Source organism: Ammospiza nelsoni, chromosome 10, assembly GCF_027579445.1.
Source record: "Ammospiza nelsoni isolate bAmmNel1 chromosome 10, bAmmNel1.pri, whole genome shotgun sequence".
NCBI lineage: Eukaryota > Metazoa > Chordata > Aves > Passeriformes > Passerellidae > Ammospiza > Ammospiza nelsoni.
In genome coordinates this window covers 22,656,878-22,679,024 of record NC_080642.1, presented here as the reverse complement: position 1 = coordinate 22,679,024, position 22,147 = coordinate 22,656,878, and the positions used below count along the sequence as shown (strand labels likewise).

The window sequence follows — 22,147 nt, the reverse complement described above, 5'->3', positions numbered from 1 at the left end:
TATAAAGGAGAGGAATAACACAGAGTGTCTTTATTGGGATCCAGTTAAAGATAATTCTCTTTTTGATACAAGTGTTCAGCTGGGGATTAGGAGCTCTGTGTCCTTCATCCCACAACACTGCAAGAGGGATTACACCAGCCTGGAGTGTTTACAGTCTGAAGGACATAAACAAACAAAAGCCAGAGAGACTGAACAGTTACTGCAATTCTTGTCATTTTCACTCCGAGTGAGAAAATACAGATAATTGAATCTTTAAAAAAAACCCACAAGTCTGATGAAAAGTGAGAAAAGAAGCAAGAAAAGGGGCACAATATTGTCAACTGCTATGGATGAATTTAGACTTTCAGCTTCTTTTAAGTCTTGCTTTCCACTTTGAATTCATCACAGTGATGATTCTACAATGTAATGAATAACACTTAAAATGTTTAAGTACAGAATCTGAGGATGCAGAATCTGGATAACCCTGCCTAAAAGGAACAATTTGAGTAAAATATATGAATTTTGAGTGTAGTTCAGGATTTTTAGGCTGAGGTGGAACACTGAAAGAAGAGATGGGGAGGAAAGTGACCATAACAGAGAATGTAAAGTGACCATAATAGAGAATGTAGGTGGTGGGGGATATACAGCACACACTGTGTGTTTTTCCTTGAAAAACTCAGTGCAGTCCTGTCCAGAGAGAGGTGAGACTATTACAGGGCAATTAGAGATGGTCAGCAAGGAAAGAGAAAGATGAGGGAGTAGAGCTTGTTAGTCAAGAAAACAACAGCAGAGAAAGGAAGAAATTATTTTGCTGTTAGCTTCTCCTGGGAAGTTGTAGTAATAGAAAAGCTAAAGGAGAGAGAAAAAGCACAGGGTGTAAGCCAAGACTGACCTTACAGGAGGAAAGATGACATGAAAAAAAAGCAATTAAATTCGAAACAAGAAATATCCCTCACAAGCTGTAAGAGGCAAGTTTACCAGCTGGGTATGAGTTCTGAGTCCAAAGCATGATCCATTGTGGAAATTAAATAGGTGTACAGAGGGAATATACTATTTATTTGCTTGCCTTTCCTGTGCTTTCCCCTGTATGCTGTACTGACCACTGTTCCACCAGGGGCTGCATACAGAACAGGAACTGTGCTGTGTCCCTGAGAAGCCTTTCAGTGCAGGGATTACATGAGAACACAATCTCTGCTTCAGGTTTTTTGTGTAACTCAGCAGCTATTCCTATGCTCGTTTACTGAAAGATATTTTTCAGGTAAAAAATCCCAACACAGTGTTTTATTGCAGAGCAGGCACACCTGGGCTGGGCATTTGGCTCTTTCCTCCCAGGCCTGGAAGAAATTGAACATTTTCTTTACTCTGGAGGAAGGGCACAAACCTGAGTTTGCCTGTAGCTATCAGATATCTTACAGACCACAGACAGGGAAAGGGGAGAGGAGAGGAAATGCAAGGAAATGATGAGATGGCTGCAGATAAGAAGAATGCAGCCTCAGGTCTGGCTTCCTTCAAAAACCAGAATAAAGGTGTACAGGACATTTTCAGTGCAGTGGGACTGGCCAGTCCACAACTGCCTTTTTGTTAGGAACACATGTGTAAGTGTGGATATAGGTGTGTCTACAAGTGTATAACAGAGGAACTGCTGATAGGGTGTTGCAGGACACATTTCCTGTAGGTGCAAAGCTGCTTTTAAATCTCTTGAAAGTTCTCAGTGCAGAGCATTAAAAAGCATTTTTTATTACCCAAATAATTGTCTCTCAGAAAAGCCAATCCACTCAACCTTACTTTTCTGAGATTTATTTTGGCTATGATATTATTGGTGGGTTTTTGGTAATAAAAAGGTTTTTTGGAAGTGGGATACAGCATTTTAATGTTTATTTAAAAAGGTACAGTATCATTATTTCAGAGAAAAAGATGAGAACAGTTTGGGATAACAATCACAAGCACTGATTGTTTATTTTTAGTGTACCAAATGAATTTTAACAATAAAATACCAGTCCACTTTCTTTTTCTCTCAAGTAAAGACTAGAGGTCTGGAAAAAAGAGTCATATCTATGTGGCACATCCTATATGTGTGAAAATTCCTTTTCAGCTCTGCAGTGCTGTCAGGTAGACCCAAAAAAAAAATAATAAATGCAATTTCTTATTAATATAATAATAGATGTAATAAATATATGCAATGCATATGTATTAGGTGTAATATTTATATGCAATAAATATGTGTGCTGCTGCTTGCTGCAGTAGGCAGCTCAGTCCTGGGGTCCAGGGTTTCTTTGCCCTGATTGATGTACCCAGGACACAAATTCTTTCTCCAGGCACTGCTGGCTCTCCTCACAGGGAGGCATCTCCTGGGATCTCTGCATTTCACCTGGAGCTCAGCTCCCCAGGCCCTCGGGGCTTGGCTGACTGAGCTCTGTTGGGGATTACCAATTCCCTAAGTGAGCTGCCCTGTAACCTGAAATTCTCATAAGGTCCTTGCTTTTAGGAGACACAGAGGCACTCACCTCTTCAGGTCAGCTCTACAGGATTGTGAAGTGTTTATTTCACGTGGAGTTAATGTGCTGTGCTGCTGATTGCCAGGAGTTAATACTTGCAGTGCACTGAACTGAGGCAAACTCGTTGCAGCCTTAACTTGGCAGCCAGTGAAGATTGATGGAACGCGGTGGGTTTAAAGGAAAGGTGTTATTAACGTGTAGGAGGCAGAGCTGGGAGACAAACCCTGCTGTAAATCTGAATTAAAGCCTCCCTTGTTAGGACAGCATTTCACTCTGTGGTGGCTCAGGGACGCTCAGTGGTGTGGAATGCACTTTGTCTCCTTTAGTCTGAGCTGCCCAGCCTGTCTCTAACTCTCCAGGAAACATCCCAGCCTTGGATACAATCCTGACTCACACATCAAACATTAACCTGACTAGAATAATGAGGAATTTAAATGCCAGTAAAAAATAAAAACTGTCAAAAGGCCAGAGCTCAGATTAGAAGAAACATAACCCCATCCCCCCCAAAACCTGCAGCCTGCCTGTAGCAGCCTGATGGTGCATAAAATGATTGTTTCCAAAAATGGTTGTTCCTTCAAATGCAATCATGTACGTGGTGCATGCAGAGGAACAAGCTACTGCAATCAGTAAAGGAGAGACTGGAAGTTTTGTATTTTGTGTCAGCTAAAATAGTATTGCCTGACACTTTCATTACTGACCTGCCTTTTCAACTCACAATTCTGCCAAACCTCAGTCACGTGGGTTTGGATTTTTTGTACTGGGTGTCTTCATCTCAACAAGATAACTATTTCAGACTGTTTTCAAATTTCAGTAGAAAGGTTTACTATTTTTAAGGGGATTTCAGTGAGCACAAATACCACCTTCTTTAAAATCAGCAACAGGATAATCAGCAAACTTTCAGCAACATCTGATATGGATTTAATTTAAAGAGAAAATCCAAAGTATTAATTGTGGTAGCACTGTAGTATGTGATAATGCTAATAACAAGGAGACATATCTTTAAACAGACAACTCTGAGGGAAAAAAAGGTTGTCAGTGAGAGAGACCAAAGTGTTGTACATAATAAAAAGACTCCAGTTCTTGACATCTTGTGCTACAGCTTCTTTGGGCCCCTTTGATTCATTAGATAAGTGCTATCTTTATGTCATTCATGTAATCACTTAGCAAGAACCATCCTGATTGACCCGTTAGTGCTCCTGATTTATTAACACTTGCTTCTTGTTTTATTTCCTGGAGGCCACAGTTCCAATTCTGGCATGATTCCATTTCCATTAAAATTGGTGGCAATAGGGCAAGCCTTAAACCACAGAAATGCTTTGGAAGGCAGCAGTTTATATCCTCCCAGGTATTCCAAGTTTGGAGCTTGTAATTTCTTTCTTTATCAGATTTACAATGCCTTCCACTATAGTTGAATCTTGGTGCTAATGTTCTTTTACTGAGTTTTGAGGCTTCAGATAAACTTATTCCATTTTCTCTGCTCATCTTCAAACCTGCCAAACTGCTCCTAAGGTCTGATTCAGTGAGCAGTTTAGTTTGCTCTGAATATAGTCTTGAGATAACATGAACTAGAAATCCTAAAATTATTTCCTCTTGTCCGAGGAGTATCAGTCCAGTAGCTGCTTAAAAATTTCTGTAATGACATTGATTTCAGGACAGAGAGATTCTGTGATTTCCATTTTTATTTACTATTATATATTTTTAACTTATCATTGCTGAATACAGAGTAGGAGCGTTCTTGGGAAATGATTCAGCATCAGATTTTCCATAAGCTTGCAAAAATTGTTTATTGAATAGCATGGGTTGCCAGCACCCTGGAAAACTGAGAACACTGTGTTTGTTTTCTATTAAAGTTACACAAAATTGACATAGAGTTATTTTTTATCCAGATACAAAGTGGTAATAAAAGGAAATTTAGGAGCAGCACTATGGACACTGAGTCAACATGAAAGGTTCATGGCCAGACTTTGATAATTGACTGTGGCTTGTGAAGGAAGGAATTTGGTTGTTTTCTCTTGATCTGGCAGGTTTGCATTTTTCACATGCAGAGGTGAAGCTTCAGCTCCTACTGCAACATCTGTACAATGTCCAGAACAATCCAGAATCCAATATCCTGTCCAACAGCCTACAGGTGACTGCCTCAAAGGAGCAGCAATGATGGAAAACCTGCTTTTGTGGCAGTCCACTGATATCTGACAATGCCTTCCACATGTGCATTTCATCAGCAAACAAAGGAAAGGGTTTAAAGCACAGATGTCACTGTTGTCACTAAGATCCCAAGGCACAAAGTCTTTTCTCTTTATCATTTGATAGCAGTTGTTTCCCCATGGGCTCAAATGCAGCTCAGCCTTGTGGTGTGCTAGGCACAGAAAACCAAACCCTTGGTAATTTGCACAGGGTGTCAGAAGAACCTTCTAGAAACCCCAAATGTGACCATAATCCAACACAATTCTCCCGAGATATGCCTGTCAAATGAAAGGTGGCTTTGTCAACAGGTTTGGAACATTTTTTTGAATCTATTATCATTTCTAAATTACTTTACAGCAGTGTAATATGTAGGTGTTTTTCTAGGAAAGGTCAAAGCCCTCTATATTTATGATTGGAGTTGCATAGTTACATGGTTTATGAGTTTGCATTGTGTTCAGAAAACCAGCAGCACACAGGATTCTGTGGCATTTCTGCAGCACTGAATGTGTGTCTTTGTATTGGAAGATTTTTCTTCACAATAACCCAGTAACAAGTTGTTTATGTAGGAGAGCAGGCTGTGATGAAAGCTGTATTAAATTTTATCCTTGCTCTTTTACAATAATCACACATAAATAACATATTGCCAGAGGCAAATGTAACAATATATTTATATGTACTAGTCTTATACAAGCACTGTTTTTTTGTTTTTCCATTTCTAGTAGAACCTGAATCATTAATTTTTTCAGAAATACAGTCATATTTTAAAAATTCAACAGTATTAGTGTGTGGTGTGTACCTTCTTTGTGCAGTCTGAAGACTGCAAGTTATCTCACCAATCTCTGCCCATTGTTTGAATTTCTGAACTCAGACTATAGCAATGAATTCTTTTAGCTTTGAATACCTCTTTTTCAATCCTTGCTCAGTATATTGCATTCATAGAACCTGACATAGGATTTGCAGCATTCAGATCTGGACAAATTCATTCCCAAAGATGAAGTAAAAAATCTATTGATGAGTGAGGATCAGTACAGAACCTCATTTAGACTAAAACAGTTTAGGCTTTTAATGCTACAGGTTTTTGGTTCAACTCTTCTGCTGCTGTTCTTGCCATTCTGTAATACAGTCAGCTTCCCCCTCCCTCCAAGCAGTGATAATAACCATCACCCACACACACTTTTATATCTTTTAGCAATTCTTCAATCGAAAATGGAGATGGATTATTTCTTATATGGCTTTCCAAATTAAAACTGAGGAGTATTAACAACATGTAGCCAGTATGTTGTTGGAATTTCATCTCCCCAAAGTAAAAGTACTTGGAAAGTTGTGGTGGGTTATGAGTAAAAAAATTATTTTAACAGTTCTGTTCTTGAAAATAAATGACAAGGATGTCATTCAATTTTCCACAGAGGTATGAAAAGAATGACTATTTTTGGTTTGAGGGAAGAGGGCAGTGTGAGTACAAGATTCACCACTCGATGGCGCCTTGATTCTGTACATCTCCATTTCGTTTTCCTCTCCGATGTCTGGACACAAAATCCCAAAACTGGTTTTGTAGTAAATCTGTCTGGGAAAAAATACTTATCACATATCTCTAAGCGATAGTTTTAAGTGTCTTCTGCAGAAGTAAATAAAATTATTAAAATTTTCACTGGTACCTTGTAACTCTTTCAATGAAAAAAGGTGAATTCCCTCGGTTTTGGTTCAGCAGCTCTTCAGTGTAAATATATGTGGGCAGACAATGGCATGGGAACGGTTCCTGGCATCAAATTGGCCAACAAGGCTTTTTTCCTTTGTGATACTTTTTCTGTGTCCAGGGGCTGCACTACATCCATGACAAAAACCCCAAATACAACAGATTTTAGGATTTTGCTCTGTTCTGTGCACACTTGTCTGTTTTGCTGACAAAATCAAGGCTTGCTGAATGGGTTTGTAACTGGAAGAGGTGCCATGCACTGTTTAAACTTTTTAAAATTAGTTAAAGAATTACTTGAATGAAAATGCAGTCTGATTTTCTATGTGAACTATTCCATGACAAGTGATGAATATTGTACCATTCAATGTATTAGAAATTAGTGCTGGAGTTGTTTGAAAGCTCCTCTGAGAAGGGATTCAGAAGATTGGCTGCAAATAGAAGCTGGAAATGTTTATAAAATAACACTGGAGACAATGTCATTCTGCCAGCAGGGTCATTAGTGATTGTGTGTTGGCTGAGAGTGTTCTGCTGTTTGGGAAAGTAGATTTGATTTGCACAAGACAAAAACTGGGCTTTGCTGGCTGTCATCATGTTTGTGTTTATAGATTTGTGACAAAAGGAGTTTTTTGGCAACAAACCTTTGCAGTTTGAGGAAACTTTTCTATGTTGAAAGACTTTGAGGAAATTTTTTCTATGCTGAAGGTAATAGTATAGAAAAAATGCGCTTATTGCACTACTCATATAAGTGCTCTTAAAAAACCAAATATTACTAATTTAAGTATTTATCTCCAGAGCAGATGCTGCAAATTCTTCTGTGGCTCCAAGTAACTTCTAAAAGTTACAACCTCACACTTTACAGGGAACTACAGGAACCAAGATTCATTTCTTTTGTTCTCTAAATGCTTCCAAATAAGAAGACCTGACATTGAACTGGATATAGAAATACATGAAATCTTCTCCTACCAAAAAATGTTCTCTGGTGCCTTTTTTTCCTTTTTTTTTTCTTTCTTTTGCTTTTTTTTTTTTTTTTTTTTTGCTATATAATCATTATAATGCAGGGGGAAATTGGTGATAAAAGCACCTTTATGCTCCTCACTCAGTGGAGATTAATTACTGCTGAGGCAGCTGGCAGGGAAGGATAGGATAGTAATTGTTTATTGGTTTCATTACCAAAACCTATGGAGTGGTCAGGGAAGAAGGATAAATTACAACCTTTTAACAAAATGAGATCGATTGATAAAAATATTTTCATATTTTGGTCCCTAAGTCCGAGTGGAATCCAGAAAAATAAACAAAACATGTTCCTCAAATGCTTTAGCATTGACCTAATATTTGAGAAAATTACTTGTTTAAGAGGAAACTGTGTGAGGTGTGAGGCTGTGAACTCACTTGGCTGCAGAATTCTATCCAGAGTGGATGGACTGAGAACTCTTGGTTGTTCTATTGCTGCCCATCAAGGCAGGAACTGCTAATATTTGGAATAAATTTGCAAGCCCAGATTATTAGATAAAATGCTGCACTGTTGTGATACTGATTTATTCTATGATATAACTTTGATCTGTGTCAATTCCATTAGGAAGCAAACTTGCAGGGTGAGGTGAGATATTTGGGCCTTATTAAACCCATCCCAAGGTGCCTGGGGCTGCTTCTTGTTTTGGATGACACAAGTCCCCTAAACCAGAAATCCTTCAGTTCTGATCATCCTTGCTGTGGAAAACAGTTATTTTCATTTAGCAACTCTGGCTGTGCTAACATTTTAACTAAGTGCTCGTGTTTGCTGTGTATTCAGTTTATGCCATCAAGGAAAGCAATTTGCTGTAATGCTACACAAGGCACCCATTAGTAGCAAACAGCAATCTGTGTTTTCAGAGAACCAAGGCTGTTATTTCACAAAGGGAGCAATTCAACTCTGCCTCGATCCTCTATCCAGTAAAGCTCATCCTCCAGGTGTTTTTCCTGACTATTTGACCGCTTTTGGCTTCTCAAAAGTGTTTAGAAAATGAAAGTCTAATTTAAATTAAGTTGTTGATGATTATTAAAGAAATTCAATATGGTACAAATGTATGCAAATAAATGTAAATTCTCACTTTTTTATAAAATGACAGAAAAAAATGCCATATGTCACATGCCTTTATTTTTAGCTGCTTCTTTCCAATAGCTAAGCAAAAAGAAAAATGTTTAACTTAAAACCCTGTCTCTAAACTTTCAGGAACTTCGTTGCATTCATTTATTGTATCAACAACAGTGAGTAGCAAGACACACTTTTCTGACACTGATACTTTGAATGCAGGAAATTCAGCAGCTTCAGAGTCTACAGTCTGTTTTCAGTAGAGGCCTGATCAGGATCTGATCTGCCTGAACTGAATAAATGACTCCCTGCAAGTGCTCTGACTTAAGCAGAGCCACTTGCAAAATAAGCTCCAATATATAGTTTGACACCCTTATAATTATTTCAAAAGCTGAAAATTAACTAAAACCATATCAAGAAAAGATAAAGTTGTGTATTTTGAGAACCTGTTGTCTCTCTTGTTACACAAATGGACTTTTATGGCACCTCAAGAGAAAACATATTATTTTGTTATTAAAGTTATTTTCCCCTACACATATGTAGGGAAAGATGAGCAAATTTTTTAAAAACAAGTCAGGTCCTAGAGAGACAGCCAGAAAAAGACAAATCATATCATTTAGTAAGTAGAAAAAATATTAAATATTGTAAAGTAGACAATGAAACAAGTACTGCTGTGAGTAGCAGAACCACCAAAGCTTGGTTTCTAGGGGATTTTATCTCATGGTTGAGTTCATTGGCATCCAGCTGAAGGTTTTCCATGGTTACAGGCATTTATCCTAAATTATTTTCTGGGACTTGATAAACATGAGCTCACCCTGTAGCCTTTTACTGGAGGCATTCTATCAGGCTATTAATTTTCACATAATGTTATAGAAATATTACATTTAGAGACTTTATACTTTACTTTACTTTGCTTGACCAGTCTGCCCTGGGCAATTGGTTCAAAAGATGTGGGGGCGTAGGCAAACAAATATCATGGGCACCTATGAACCCTTCTGCCCCTGGATGTAAATACACGTGTGTAAAGATGCATAAATAAATAAATAAATAAATCTAAATATATATATATATATACATATACACATATTTCTCTCCATGGATATGGTACATGTGTATTGCATTCCCATTTCTATTTAATGGTGACTGAAGCACTGCAGTGTGAGGTATAATTAAAGCAAATGTGCTATTTAGAGAATAACTGACAAAATTTTTGCAGCTATTAAAAAGCTTGTCTCATTAGTATTATTTTAAACCTAATTTTCACAAAATGATTTCTTCCAATCCTCACAATCTGCAGAAGAAAGAAGTAATCAGCAAGCTGAAATTAAAGTAGCTGCAACCTCTGCCCTTTAAGTCAGTCACAAATTAAAGAAAATAATCTTTTCTAGTGGGAAAAAAACTTGCTAAAGAAATCCCTTCTATCAATCTCTCCCCACTAAAGGAAAATATATACCCTTGCTTAGAAGAATATGAATAAATCTTACTAAGCAACATTTTTTTTGTTGAATTTTGTCTCCATCAGATCTGCTGATTTAAAAACCTCAGACTTCTTGGCAGATGGCAGTGGAGTATCTTTGACAAGCAGCAGAGCATCCAGGATAGCCATGGCAAATTGAGAAGGCATTCTGTGCCTGTGTGTGACCCTCCAGAGCTGCAGAGGAAGGCAGCACTGCAGGGCTTTGCCACACAACACAACTGGTAGCAGATTAACAACATTATTCTACAGCCTCTGCCTGCAGTGTTGCTCTCTCCTTTTAGCAGTTGGCAATAAAATGCTTAACTTTTTGGAAGAAAAACTGGCTCAATACACAGCCAGTTGGCTCAATGCAGAGGTTTTTAGAAATTCCACCATAAAAATTTGTTCTACACAGCTTTGCCATTGTAATTTGAAAAGCCCAGTGACAGGCAATGGTACTGGTTCTTTACCCAGTCCTGCACTCACGAGGAAGTGGTGTGGAGTTGCTCAGGCTTTTCTGTTCTGGATTTATTGGGTTTGCATGGCCAAGCTTTGGCAGGGTGGAGCTCCAGGGTGGCTCCTGTGAGCAGCTGCTGGGAGGTTCCTCTGTGTCCACCAGAGCCGGCCCTGGCAGCTCCAGAGGAGGACATGCTGCTGGCCAGGGCTGCTCACTCAGAAATGGTGGGAACAGATCTGAGAAGGGAGAAAAGGGAACTGCACAGCTGTGGCCAGAGTGGGGTGGGAATGTGGGAGAGGAGCAGCTCAGCAAGGGCAGGGAGGAAGGGGGGCAGGAGTGCTCCAGGCACCAGAGCTGGGATCCCTCTGCAGCCCGAGGGGAGGCAGCTGTGCCCTGGATCCATGGAGGAGCCAGAGATCCACCCACAGCCTGTGGAGATCCACCTGCAGCTCATGGAGATCCACCTGCAGCCCATGGAGATCCACCTGCATCCCTTAGAGATCCACCTGCAGCCCATGGAGTCATGGGGGAGGCAGAGATCCACCTGCAAATCATGGAAGAAGATCCACAGGGATGTAGAGATCCACCCACAGCCCATGGGGATCCACAGGGATTCAAAGATCTACCCATAGCTCATGGAAGATCCACAGAGATTCAGAGATCCTCCTACAGCCCATGGTGACCCACAGAGATGCAGAGATCCACCCACAGCCTGTGGGGATCCACAGGGGTGCAGAGATCCACCTGCAGCCCGTGTAGGAGCCCAGGCTGGAGCAGGGGAATCCTGGAGGAGGCTGTGACCCCGTGGGAGGCCTGTGGAGAGATGGGCCCTGCTCCCAGGCTGGAGACCCCTGTCCTTGGAGAACTGACCCCTGGAAGAGTGACCTACACTGCAGCAGGTTTGGGAGGACTCTGAGCCTGTGGGATGGACTCACACTGGAGATGTTCCTGGAGAACTGTCTCCCATGGGATAGACTCACATTGAAGAAGTTCCTGGAGAACTGTTTCCCGTGGGATGGATTCACACTGGAGAAGCTGAAGTTCCTGGAGAACTGTGTCCCATGGGAGGGACCCCACGTGCAGCAGGGGGAGGACTCCCCTCCCTGAGCAGCAGGAGAAGCCAGGGGTGAGGAGCTGACCATAGCCCCCATCCCTGTCTCCTGGCACCACTGGGGCAGGAGGTAGAGCTGGGAAAGAGGGAGGAGTGGGGGGAAGCTGTTTTCAAGATCTTATTTTGGTTCTCATTATCCTGCTCTGTTTTGTTAGAGATAAAGTCAATTAATATCTCTAATTAGAGCCCATTTTGCCCGTGATGGTATCTGGTGAGGGATCTCTCCCAGTGCTTATCTCAGCCCATGAACCCTTTGTTGTTTTTTGTCTCCCCTGTGCAGCTGCAGAGAGGAGTCAGAGCGAGAGGCTCTGGTGGCTTCCAAGAATCCATCCAGGGTCATCCCACTACGCTGGATCAGAAGGTTGCTGATAAATTCCCTTCCTGGGGCTGTACTTGAGCAATATTCTCTGTGAGGAAAAGAATAAAGAATCCATGCAAACGGTAATCCTTCAAAACACCTGAGACAGCACTGTGTGCCAGAGGGCTGAAAGAATGTGAATGAACATTCTTTGATTTACCAGCAAGGTCTGTTCCTCCAGCACAAGTATTTAATCTGCTGACAAGGAGATAAGGGACTTGGAACAGCTTAGAGACCAGCCTAACATCACAAATATGATGCAAACAAGGATAACTTTGGGAGGAATTATAATGCAACAGAATATCTCCTCTGTCTCCAGCACTGTGCAGTTGTAAAGGAGGCTGCAAGTTCTTGTGTATCAGTCTGTGCAAAAAGAAAATGTTGTTTTGGAGAGTAAAAAAGCTTGCATATTTCCTCACTTTCTGTTAGAAGTTTTCATTTTTGAGATAGGCAAAAAAATAGAAATTTTCATTTTTGAGCTAGGCAAAAAAATAAGGTCAGATCCAGTTTCCTCCCAGTCAAAGTCTACTTGTGCTCAATTGCCCGCTTCCTTTACTTCTGAACCATAACCATTAGCCAGAACTAGTGAGCATAATAAGAAACCAGTTAAAGAATGTTTGCTTTCCCTCTTCAGACTCATCATTGATGATAGTACCTTGTGATATATATGAAAGGTTTTCTTTGGATTTATGGTTTGGTGTGAATTTACAAACAGGGTTACTCCTGGCAAGAAACAACCAGGAGAAATGTCACTGATTATAACATGCACATTTTGTTTCCTAGTGATTACATTCTGATAATAATTTGAAAGCTTAATGAGCTGTGGTACTTTTTTATCCTTGTAACTAACAGAGACTGAGAACTATGAATTGAATGCATTTCTACTGAAAAGTCCAGGTCAGGGCTGAATAAGTCAAAATAAGGAGTTTACTAACTCCAAGTGCAGTTTCTTCTGTGCAATCTAACATGAAAGCATTGCCCAGGCAACAGGCACAGGAAGTTTGATACCAAGTCAACTTTTATCAGGAGAAGCAAAGTCCAATTCATAAAAATATCCTGACATATGCACTTGTATGCCTGTCGTGATTTAATTCCAGCTGGCAACTAAGCACCACAGAGACAATCCTGGAGAAAACTCCAGGGCTGAGCCAATGACAGTTTAATGGGTGAAGAAAAAGCTGCATGCATGAGCAAAGCAAAGAACAAGGAGCTCATTCTCCACTTCCCAGGTGGGTGTTCAGGCATGCCCAAGACGTGGGGTCCATCTCATGTAACAGCTCCTTGGGAAGCCCAAGGAATTATTGGGGAATGCCATCCCAAACACAACAGTTTTCCCCGTCCTTCTTGCAGCTTTGTATGCTCAGCATGATGTTCTGTGGTGTGGAATATCCCTCTGGGCACTTTGGGTCAGCTGTCCTGGTTCTGCTCCCTCCTCACAGGCAGAACAGGGAACCTGGAGTCCTTGGCTTAGAGGAAGCACTAGTTAGCAACAACTAAACCATCAGTGTGATATCAACGTTATTCTCATGCTAAATCCAACACACAGCTCTGTACTAGCTACTAAAATGAAATTTATCTCAATCCCAGTGGAACCAGGCTAATGGCCATGGCCACAGAAGTATTGGTGGTACATTAATCAGATTTTTGCAGATGTAACCTAGTTCAGCTGGGAGGCTCCCTCCTTTCCTACCCTGAGCTATTGACAGTGAGTGGGCCGAGGAGCAGGTGGAGATGAGGAGAAAGCATATGCTCCTCCATTTCTGCCAAAGCTTTTTCACATATTTTCTGTGCTTCCACTGAGCCACTGATGTGTTCAGTGGATTTTCACTCCTCCCATACTAAACAGAGGATGGGAGCCTATGGACATGAGGGAACTTAACAGTGCTAAAGCTGATGTGGAAGTTTTTACATCTGAAAGGCAAGGTTGTAGGAAAGACAGTGTATTTTATTAGAATAATTCATGTCATTAGAAAAAGCAGATGAGCTTTTGGGCATACAAGCTCTTCTGGGGAAGGTGTGCACACATTCTGTTGAATAATAAAAGTTTCTATCTACTGAAGTAGTGTTCATCATCCATGGTTAACTTAAACTTGCCTTTAGCAAAGAACATGAATTCTTTTGAAAAACCCTGAATAAAACTGAGAAGAATTGCATGGAAAAGATTTTCCTTTTTACAGTCTCTGAAAGGTGGTACAAGGTGAAGATTGCAGCATGCTGGGCACTCTTTCTGCACAGGGTACATGCACACTGTGTGTACTCTGCAGTTTTCCCCTCACAGTCCTAAGTGTGCCTTAGTTTTCACACCATGGAGCAACTCTTCCATGCAGGGTTTGCTTCAAACAGCAGATTTCCCCACGGGGATGGTTGTTAGGCTGCCAGCTCTAACTGGAAGTTACAGCATTGTCATTGATCCATGTTTGGATGGTACTGAGGAGCTGCAGCACTTCACAAAGGCCATGGGATATTGATCAGGGGATAATCAGCAGCAGCTTTAGACCTGGGCCAAATCCAGGGGAACAGTCCTGATGTGAAAGGACATGCACTGTGCTCAGTGAGGCATTCTGTTGCCTGCAACTGTGGACTTAGTGATCCAGGAGTAAATTAAATAGAAACAGTCCAGTGAATATCCAGTGTTAATCAGTCACCCAGAGACATTATGGTAATACAGCACTATGGAGACACAGACTGTGACTGAAATAATTGTGGCTGTTCATTTTCAGCCTTGTTGCTAATGGACATTCCTCTGGAAGTCATTAAAAAGATGTAGGGAAACATAATTTGAAAGAAAATTACTTTTATTTAACTCTAGACTGGAAGGTAAAGGAATTTATGAGGTATGTAACTCTTCGATGTTATTTGTATAAAATGTGTTTGTTTCCATAAACAGGCACATAATATCTTCACATAGAAGCGTCAAAGGAATGAAAATCTGGCTCCATTCTTCTCTTTAGACAAAACACAACATTGTGATGAAAATCTGGGAGGTTTTCTGCTCCATTTTAGTTCTTCTTCTTAAATGTCTGATGGCACACCTGGTCTTCACATGTCAGTTCCTACAGTATTAAAACAATTAGTAAGTATATAGTGGTAGAAGTTTTATTTTGCATACATATCAGATCCCACCAGAAATTGCTACAACTGAACCACTGCATTAAAAACTTATGAAACAGAGAACAGTAAGAAAAGTGCATTATTTGTAACCAAACAGCAGGTATGCATTTCATGTTGCAGTAATTAGTTTTTGATACATGAACTTAACTCTAAGAAGAATAAACATGAACAATGCATTAAAATTTTGCTTTAATTCAAGGCTTTTTCATGTTCTGTTATTAAAACAATATAATGTAATAGTTTATAATTCATGTTACCTCAAAATTCATGAGAGGCACTGAAACAAGAAAATAAATAAAAAACCAGGAATGCAGCATTCCTGAGCCAAACAGGGCTTGCAAGGGACTGGAAAAGGTGGCCAGCAATGGGCCAAGCCTGCAGGACAATTTCTGGGGGCTGCTGTAAGAATCTGCTTGGTTTTGTTTCCACCAGCCTCAGCCTAAACCCTGGTGCCAGCATGCAGAACTTTCCCGGTCAGCTTTTGAATGTGTGCTCAGGCAGAGCTGCAGGAGTGCACTGGACAGGAGATTTTGGTTGGGTGGCACTTTGTGGTTTTGAATTCCTGTCTCTGCCCTTTCAGGCACAGAGATGGGAGCCGCTGTGACTGCCCACACCAAGCATGTGTACAGCAAGCCTGGGAAGGGGCAGATTGCTTGCAGCAAAGCTTAGGACAGAACAATGGGCTCAAGAATCTCTCTCCATCCCCCTGCTGTGCCACCCAGTATTGCCATGCCCATTTCTTGATTGGAAACTCTGTAATCATTATCATTATGAGAAATGTTCAAAAAAAAAAATGAGTAGATGTGGCATTTTGTGATATGGGTTAATGGGCATGGTGGTGTTCAGTCAAAGTTGGGACTTTGTGATCCAGGAGGTCTTTTCCAACCTTAATGCTTCTGTGATTCTACAGTACTGTCATTTTGAAATCTTTCTGCACATCACTGATTGCTGATTTCCTGCACAGGTTTTTCTGGCTTCTCTTGGACTCACCACACCTATCTTTGGGCTACAGCTTGCTACTTTAGGTGTTTGAATTTATTATTGAACTAAGAAAAAATAATTGCAGTATAGGTTGTTTGTGGGATCCTCTTGAATATGCAGGGGTTTCTGATCTATATTACAGTGCAGTGTGCCAAAATTTCATATTGTTTGGCTCAGAAAAAGAATAACATTTACCTTGAAATCTGATTTTTTTTTTTTTCTGCTTTACCAGTGATTATATAAGAAAAAGATTTTGTTAGAGGTGCAATGTAACAGGAAGGGTTGAGGGCTGGAGTGGACTGTAGCAAAAAAAAAACCACTGCAGGGTTATGACTTAATTGGGAGCAGGTGGACAGAAACTGAGCATTCCTGAATTGAAACAGAGGAGAAATTTCCTTAGAGTTCAGAGATCAGAACTGTCTGAAGACCTTTCTAACTAGAGAAAAATAACAAATCCTTTGAAACAGAAAACCTGAGCAGCCTCAGTGGTGTGCTGTTGGTGTGTGGAGCAGCCCTTACCAGGTGCAGGATGTCTCCTTCAATCCAGTGCTTCCAGCCCCTGTTGTTCTTTTCACCTTTCTGCACACAGACCAGTTTGTCACCATCCCAGGTCACCAGGGACTGCATGAATCAGATCATTAACTCAGTTACATTAACCAGAAGCTTATGAACATATGAAAATAAGTTCAAACAATGCGAATACACAATTACAGTTGCTTCCTATCATTCTCCAATTTCCTCATTAAAAAAAACCTCAGAGCATTTAAACAAAACCCAAATGCATTCAGGATGACAGCAGTGTGACAGAGGGAAGTTTTGCAGTGCTTTGTTGTCATTTCCATGAGTTTCTTCACATACATGAGTAACAAGTGTTCACACTAACTGGTGAATTGTTGAGTGTGTTTACAGCTATTGGTGCAATATATGCAAAATGCTTTTTTTCCTTGCTGTTTAAAGGCATTAATGAATAAAAGTTATAGGGTTTCATGAGTGAAGACTTGAAGGCTTGTACTGCAAAGTGCAGTGATAACACATTTTCTAGCTCTGCATAAAGTAACAAGAGGAACAGCGTGTTACTATCATCTCATCCACTAAATTTGTTTGTCCTCACTAAATTTGTTACTCACATCTCCATTAAACGTGTTTGTATATTTTAATGTACTTTCTGAAATGTTTGGTGGCACACCTGGTCTTCACATGTCAGTTCCCACAGCATTAAAACAACTAGTAAGAAATTTAAAGAGATGTGATCATAAGCTGGACAATGGGCTGTAGCTGACCCTGCCTGAGCAGACAGGTTGGACCTGGTGCCTTCAGGAGCAGGAGAACCTTCAGCAAGGGAAAGTTCTCTTTACAGGCTGAATTACCTGTCTACAGATGTTCCAGGGTACATTCAAAGCAACTTTGTTGGAATTGCTCTGCATTTGAGCCACTGCCTTTTAGGGGTGTATTTAACCATGTATCAGACATCTCCTTATTAGACACCAGTTACAGTCCATGAAAGCTCAGTTATTATAAAGCTCCAAGCATATTGGGAGCTTAATTTATTTTCTAGTCCAGCACTGGATGATTTATTTCTCATATGAGGGAGCTTTCCATTAATAATGAGACAAAACTCATTCCATTTCAGTTAATTTCTTTCTTATTTACGGAATTTTCAAGCTACATGCTCTTTAAATTATCCATGCCCTCTTTACATTTAAATGTTGCCTACCAATTTTATTACCTTCTAACTTTAATGTGTTTGAGGCATTGTTTTGTTAATGAAATGACCAGAAAATACTTTTAGAGCAATTCAGAAAGTAATGGCATGACATGTGTGCTTTTTCCTTCTCCCCTCTAGAAACAAATAACGATTCCTTTAGAAATTAGTATTGTAATTAAATCAAGGGGGGTTATAAATGCACAATTCCTTCCTTCCTCCTTCCCTTCCCTTCCCTTTTTCCTTTTCCTTTCCATTTCCCTTTCCTTTCCTTTCCTTTCCTTTCCTTTCCTTTCCTTTCCTTTCCTTTCCTTTCCTTTCCTTTCCTTTCCTTTCCTTTCCTTTCCTTTCCTTTCCTTTCCTTTCCTTTCCTTTCCTTTCCTTTCCTTTCCTTTCCTTTCCTTTCCTTTCCTTTCCTTTCCTTTCCTTTCCTTTCCTTTCCTTTCCTTTCCATCTTTGCAGAGCAAGGTTTTGTAGTGGTGATGAGCACTAGATGAGCACTAATTAATGGATTTAAGGAGTGATGAAATGAGTCCTTAGATCCTTAGCAATGCCTTCAACTGCTCTGAAGAGATGTGGGAGCAGTGTTTTTAAGCATAGAATTTGTCACAGGAGTTAGTTCCACTCAGTGCCCACTGGAGAAGGAGACAGAAAGAAAATTTAGATATAGGGATGTTCAGGATAGTGAAAAAAATGGGTCTTACTCTTTGATGGCTTGCAGTGCTGTGAATGAGAAATAATTTGGAAGAAATCATAGGAATTACACTGCACAAACTTAGTTTGAGAGTTAAAAGTGATCTGTGGTGAGCAAGCCATGTCTTCTGCTAAATTTGTGTCCCTCCGGTGAGGGATAATGTGAGTTCAAACACAAATATGTTTGAACTTGCCAAAACAATTGCCAAAACAAACAAACTGCCCTGCCGAGACTGATCAGTGCAAACCCATCCCAAAATGAAAGGTGCTATTGATGCAGTCCTAAATTCAACCCCCAGTTTCCTTAAAGAGGATGCATAGGTAAAAATACAATTTTGCCGCTTTCTGGATACATAAGGTGTATCAGAAAAACTGGAAAAATCCCCCAGTAGAAAAACCTAATTAATGATTGTCCTCACATATCTCAGTAGCCATCCTGATTTGCATTTCTAATAAATGCTTGTAGCAGGAAAGAAAACTGTCTCAGGATGCAAATTACTTCTGCTTTATAAAAATCCTCTGATGTCAGTAAAATATTGGGGTTTGACTTAATATATTCATAATAATAATACAATAATAATTCATGTAATATATATTATAAGCTGATTTTGGGAGCTGCAGGCTCCTGGAGCTGACTGTGGCATGAACAGACAGCAGGTTTTTACCTTCACCACTCTGTTATCCAGTCCTTTGGTGTGCTCCTCAAACTCCACCCCCACAGTGAAATCCAGATCATAGTTTCTGAAAGTGCTGAGTGTTTTGGTTTTAAAATTGTCTCCATTTTGAACAATCTCCTTGGTTTGTTTCAAGTGTTTCGCAATCTTACGAGTTGCAAAGTCAATACCTGTCAAAAACCAGAAAAGAGAGAGTGAAAATTCCAGGATTTGGTAATGAAAATAAAGCCCCACAGCATTTATATTTACACATTAAAAAATATAATGTGTAAATATATACACATATTTTATATTGTATATATACAATATATAATATTGTATATAGACAATATTATACTGTTCCACAATTGGTGCTCTTACTGCAACATTTTTCAGAGAAAAACATAATTTCAAATAAAAATCATCTTGTGCTTACAAGTACACTTTCAACTTGAGGCTCTTCCACTGATAATAAATTTATTTCTTAATGGGATATCTGTGGGAATATTGTGAGCATATAACCTACAAGCAGGAGTGAATAGGTGCTGGTGTGTTTAATCACCTGAATTTTTTTGAGAATGTGAAACAAGAGGGGCTATTAAGCCTGACAGTGCCTTTTTTGCCTCACTAAAGTAGAATCTCACAATAATATCCCTTATCAGAGATTTATCAGGTTAGACTGGGTATGTAATCAAGGGAGAATAAGCATGTAATCAAGAGGACCTGGGCATGTTACTTTTATGATGAACCTGTGGTCTGGGAGTATACAAAAGGTTAATTAGTGTAAAAGAATGAAACGAAAAAAGAAGCAATCAAACAAAAACGTGAAACCCATTGTTGTTCAATAGCAGACAGACAAACAAGTCGCAGTTCAAAAGGAGGCAAACCCAAAGTCAAAAGTCAAAAAAGAGCATTTGTGCAGGGCATTTGACGGTTTCTGTTTCATATTCTGCCAACATTTCCTGCAGTGCTGATCCCCTTGGCACCCTTATTTTGCTCCCAACGAGGACTAACATGATGCTTGGCACTGGGAGCCCTGCTGGCACCATGGGGAGAAAGAACATCCCTGGCACCATCCCAGTGCCAGCAGCATCTGCAATAACAATTTCTGACATGGGGATCTGATTGTGCTGCTGTGTGCACGTGAAATCACCTCCCATGCTCCTGCAGCTCTGCAAGATTCGGGTTTGGCTTGCTGGCCATCCTCTGGTGGCTGTAAATCACTGCCAGCCCAGCAATGCCACTCCCTAATGGAGCCCTTTTCTCCTGCTGGATTCATTATCCCACTTGGGAAGTGCTAATTGAGTTGAGCAAGAGGATGGGCTTGAAAAAAAAAAAAAGTGGCTTTTAAACGTGGGGAATAATGGTCTTGTTCAGTATTTATATGCAGGGCTTCTTGGGTATATTTTATCTGCTGCGGTGGATTAAAGGTATCTCCGGGGCTGATTTATAGCCAGGCAACATAAAATTTAGTTCTCTCTGAGGGCAGAAAAGTCTAGACCTCTAAAGAAATGCTATTTCTGACTAATATATTGGTCTTGTAGCTCCTGGAGAAAAATCAGGGAGGTTTTATTAAAGCATGGTTTTCATAACTGCATTTTGAACAATATAAGCAATAAAAATGATATGTAGTTCTATTATAGTATATTTAAATACTTTGTAACATGTTTATGATAAAATCAAACTTTCTGACTTAGAGGGCAAACCTAATCTTTAATTAAAGTATAGAAATGTGTATGCATTAATTAAAAGGACAGATGAATTAAAAATACCCCTCAAAACCCGTGTGCTTTGAATCTGAGCATATTAATACTTAAAATATCCGCAAAATGTAAAATGGGGAGAAAAAGAGCAGAAGAATATCTTTTCACCCTTTCCCTGCCATTTCTTTCTGAGACTCATCTACAGCATTTGCGTCTTTGCACTGGTTTTGGTGTTGGGTTATTTTTGCTTATTCATTGGCAGTTTGAAATTACTATAGCTGATTGTGTAGATATAACTTATAGTTTATATATGCACAAAAATCTCTTCAATTAATGTGTATCTTTCTCCTTAAATTCAAGACATTGTCCTAATAATTATCATTTTCAAGCACTCTCTCTTTTTGTCCCTCACAAGTGTATATACATAATATTTACAGATGTTCCTGAAGTTATTGAATTTTTTTCCACAAATACAAAAGCTAAAAACCATGGATAGTGAGACTTGACTTTCTCCCTTAAGAGAGTTAAAGCTTTCGCAAAATTGCAACTTCTTTCAATTGTTGATGAATAATGATTAGAGTTTATTTGTGTGTATTTATGTATTTCTTCTATTTCAATCTGAACAGATAAATCAATTAGCAATAAGGTTCTTTGGTAAAACTAGTTAAAATTTGTTAAAGCATCAAATTTTCCATCTCTGTACCATAATTAGTTCAAAGCACCAATTAAATAATGGCATTATTATTAATTTACTGATATAGAGTATCTTATTCCTCTTTAACTAACTTGTGGCTCCACTGTTAGAGCAAGAATATACCCGGAGTAAAAAAGAGCTTTTAGATCTGAAAACCTGTTGGTTTGGGGCTTTCCCCCTGAGATGTATCTGTTTTTTCATTTATCTAAATAAAAAATAACATCTTTGGCTACCAGTCTTCAATTGCTTATATATTTAGATCATTGCAATTCTGAAAACAATTACTTGATCTGGCAGCAACCCTTATGCCACAACGTATATTACAGAAAAAGTTCATTAATTTTAGAATGATTTGGTTCAGAATTGAACCATTTTCTGTTGATCTCATTAATATTTTGTCATTTACCTAAAGCAACCATGTATCCTTCGAAGTTTTCATTGCTCTGCATCTCCCAGGTGCCATTGTAGTCGGCAGGCATGGTGGCAGAGCACAGAGGCAGCTTCAGCTCAGCAGAACAGCCTGGACGCAGCCTCTGCTCAGGGAATCTTTTATAAACCTCCCCAGAGCTTTTTTTCCACTCAGGTTTATGGTTTTGTAGATAATGCAGTTGAAGGGGCAGAGTGATAACCCTGGAAACTTTGCTTTCGCTGGCAAAGTCCAGCTGAGCAGCTGGCAGACAAGGAACAATTTCAGAAATATGGAGTAATACAGGATATGATTTTACAGTGACCTTTGTAGGGAACTGCTGGCTATTATGGGATACCTTTGAAATATATTGAACACGGTGGCAAATTGTACAAGCCAGTTA

The 22,147-nt window shown here is 39.7% G+C and overlaps 1 protein-coding gene across 1 annotated transcript; it reads right to left on the bottom strand.

Annotated features, from left to right (window-relative positions):
• Positions 1 to 14,800: 14,800 nt before the first annotated feature.
• RBP2 (retinol binding protein 2) lies at positions 14,801 to 21,817 on the bottom strand. Its single transcript, XM_059478897.1, has 4 exons — positions 21,745 to 21,817; positions 18,954 to 19,132; positions 16,413 to 16,514; positions 14,801 to 14,854 (listed from the first exon to the last, which is right to left on the bottom strand). Exons 1-4 carry the CDS (start codon positions 21,815 to 21,817, stop codon positions 14,801 to 14,803), a joined length of 408 nt encoding a protein of 135 aa, XP_059334880.1.
• Between the last annotated feature and the right edge of the window lie 330 nt (positions 21,818 to 22,147).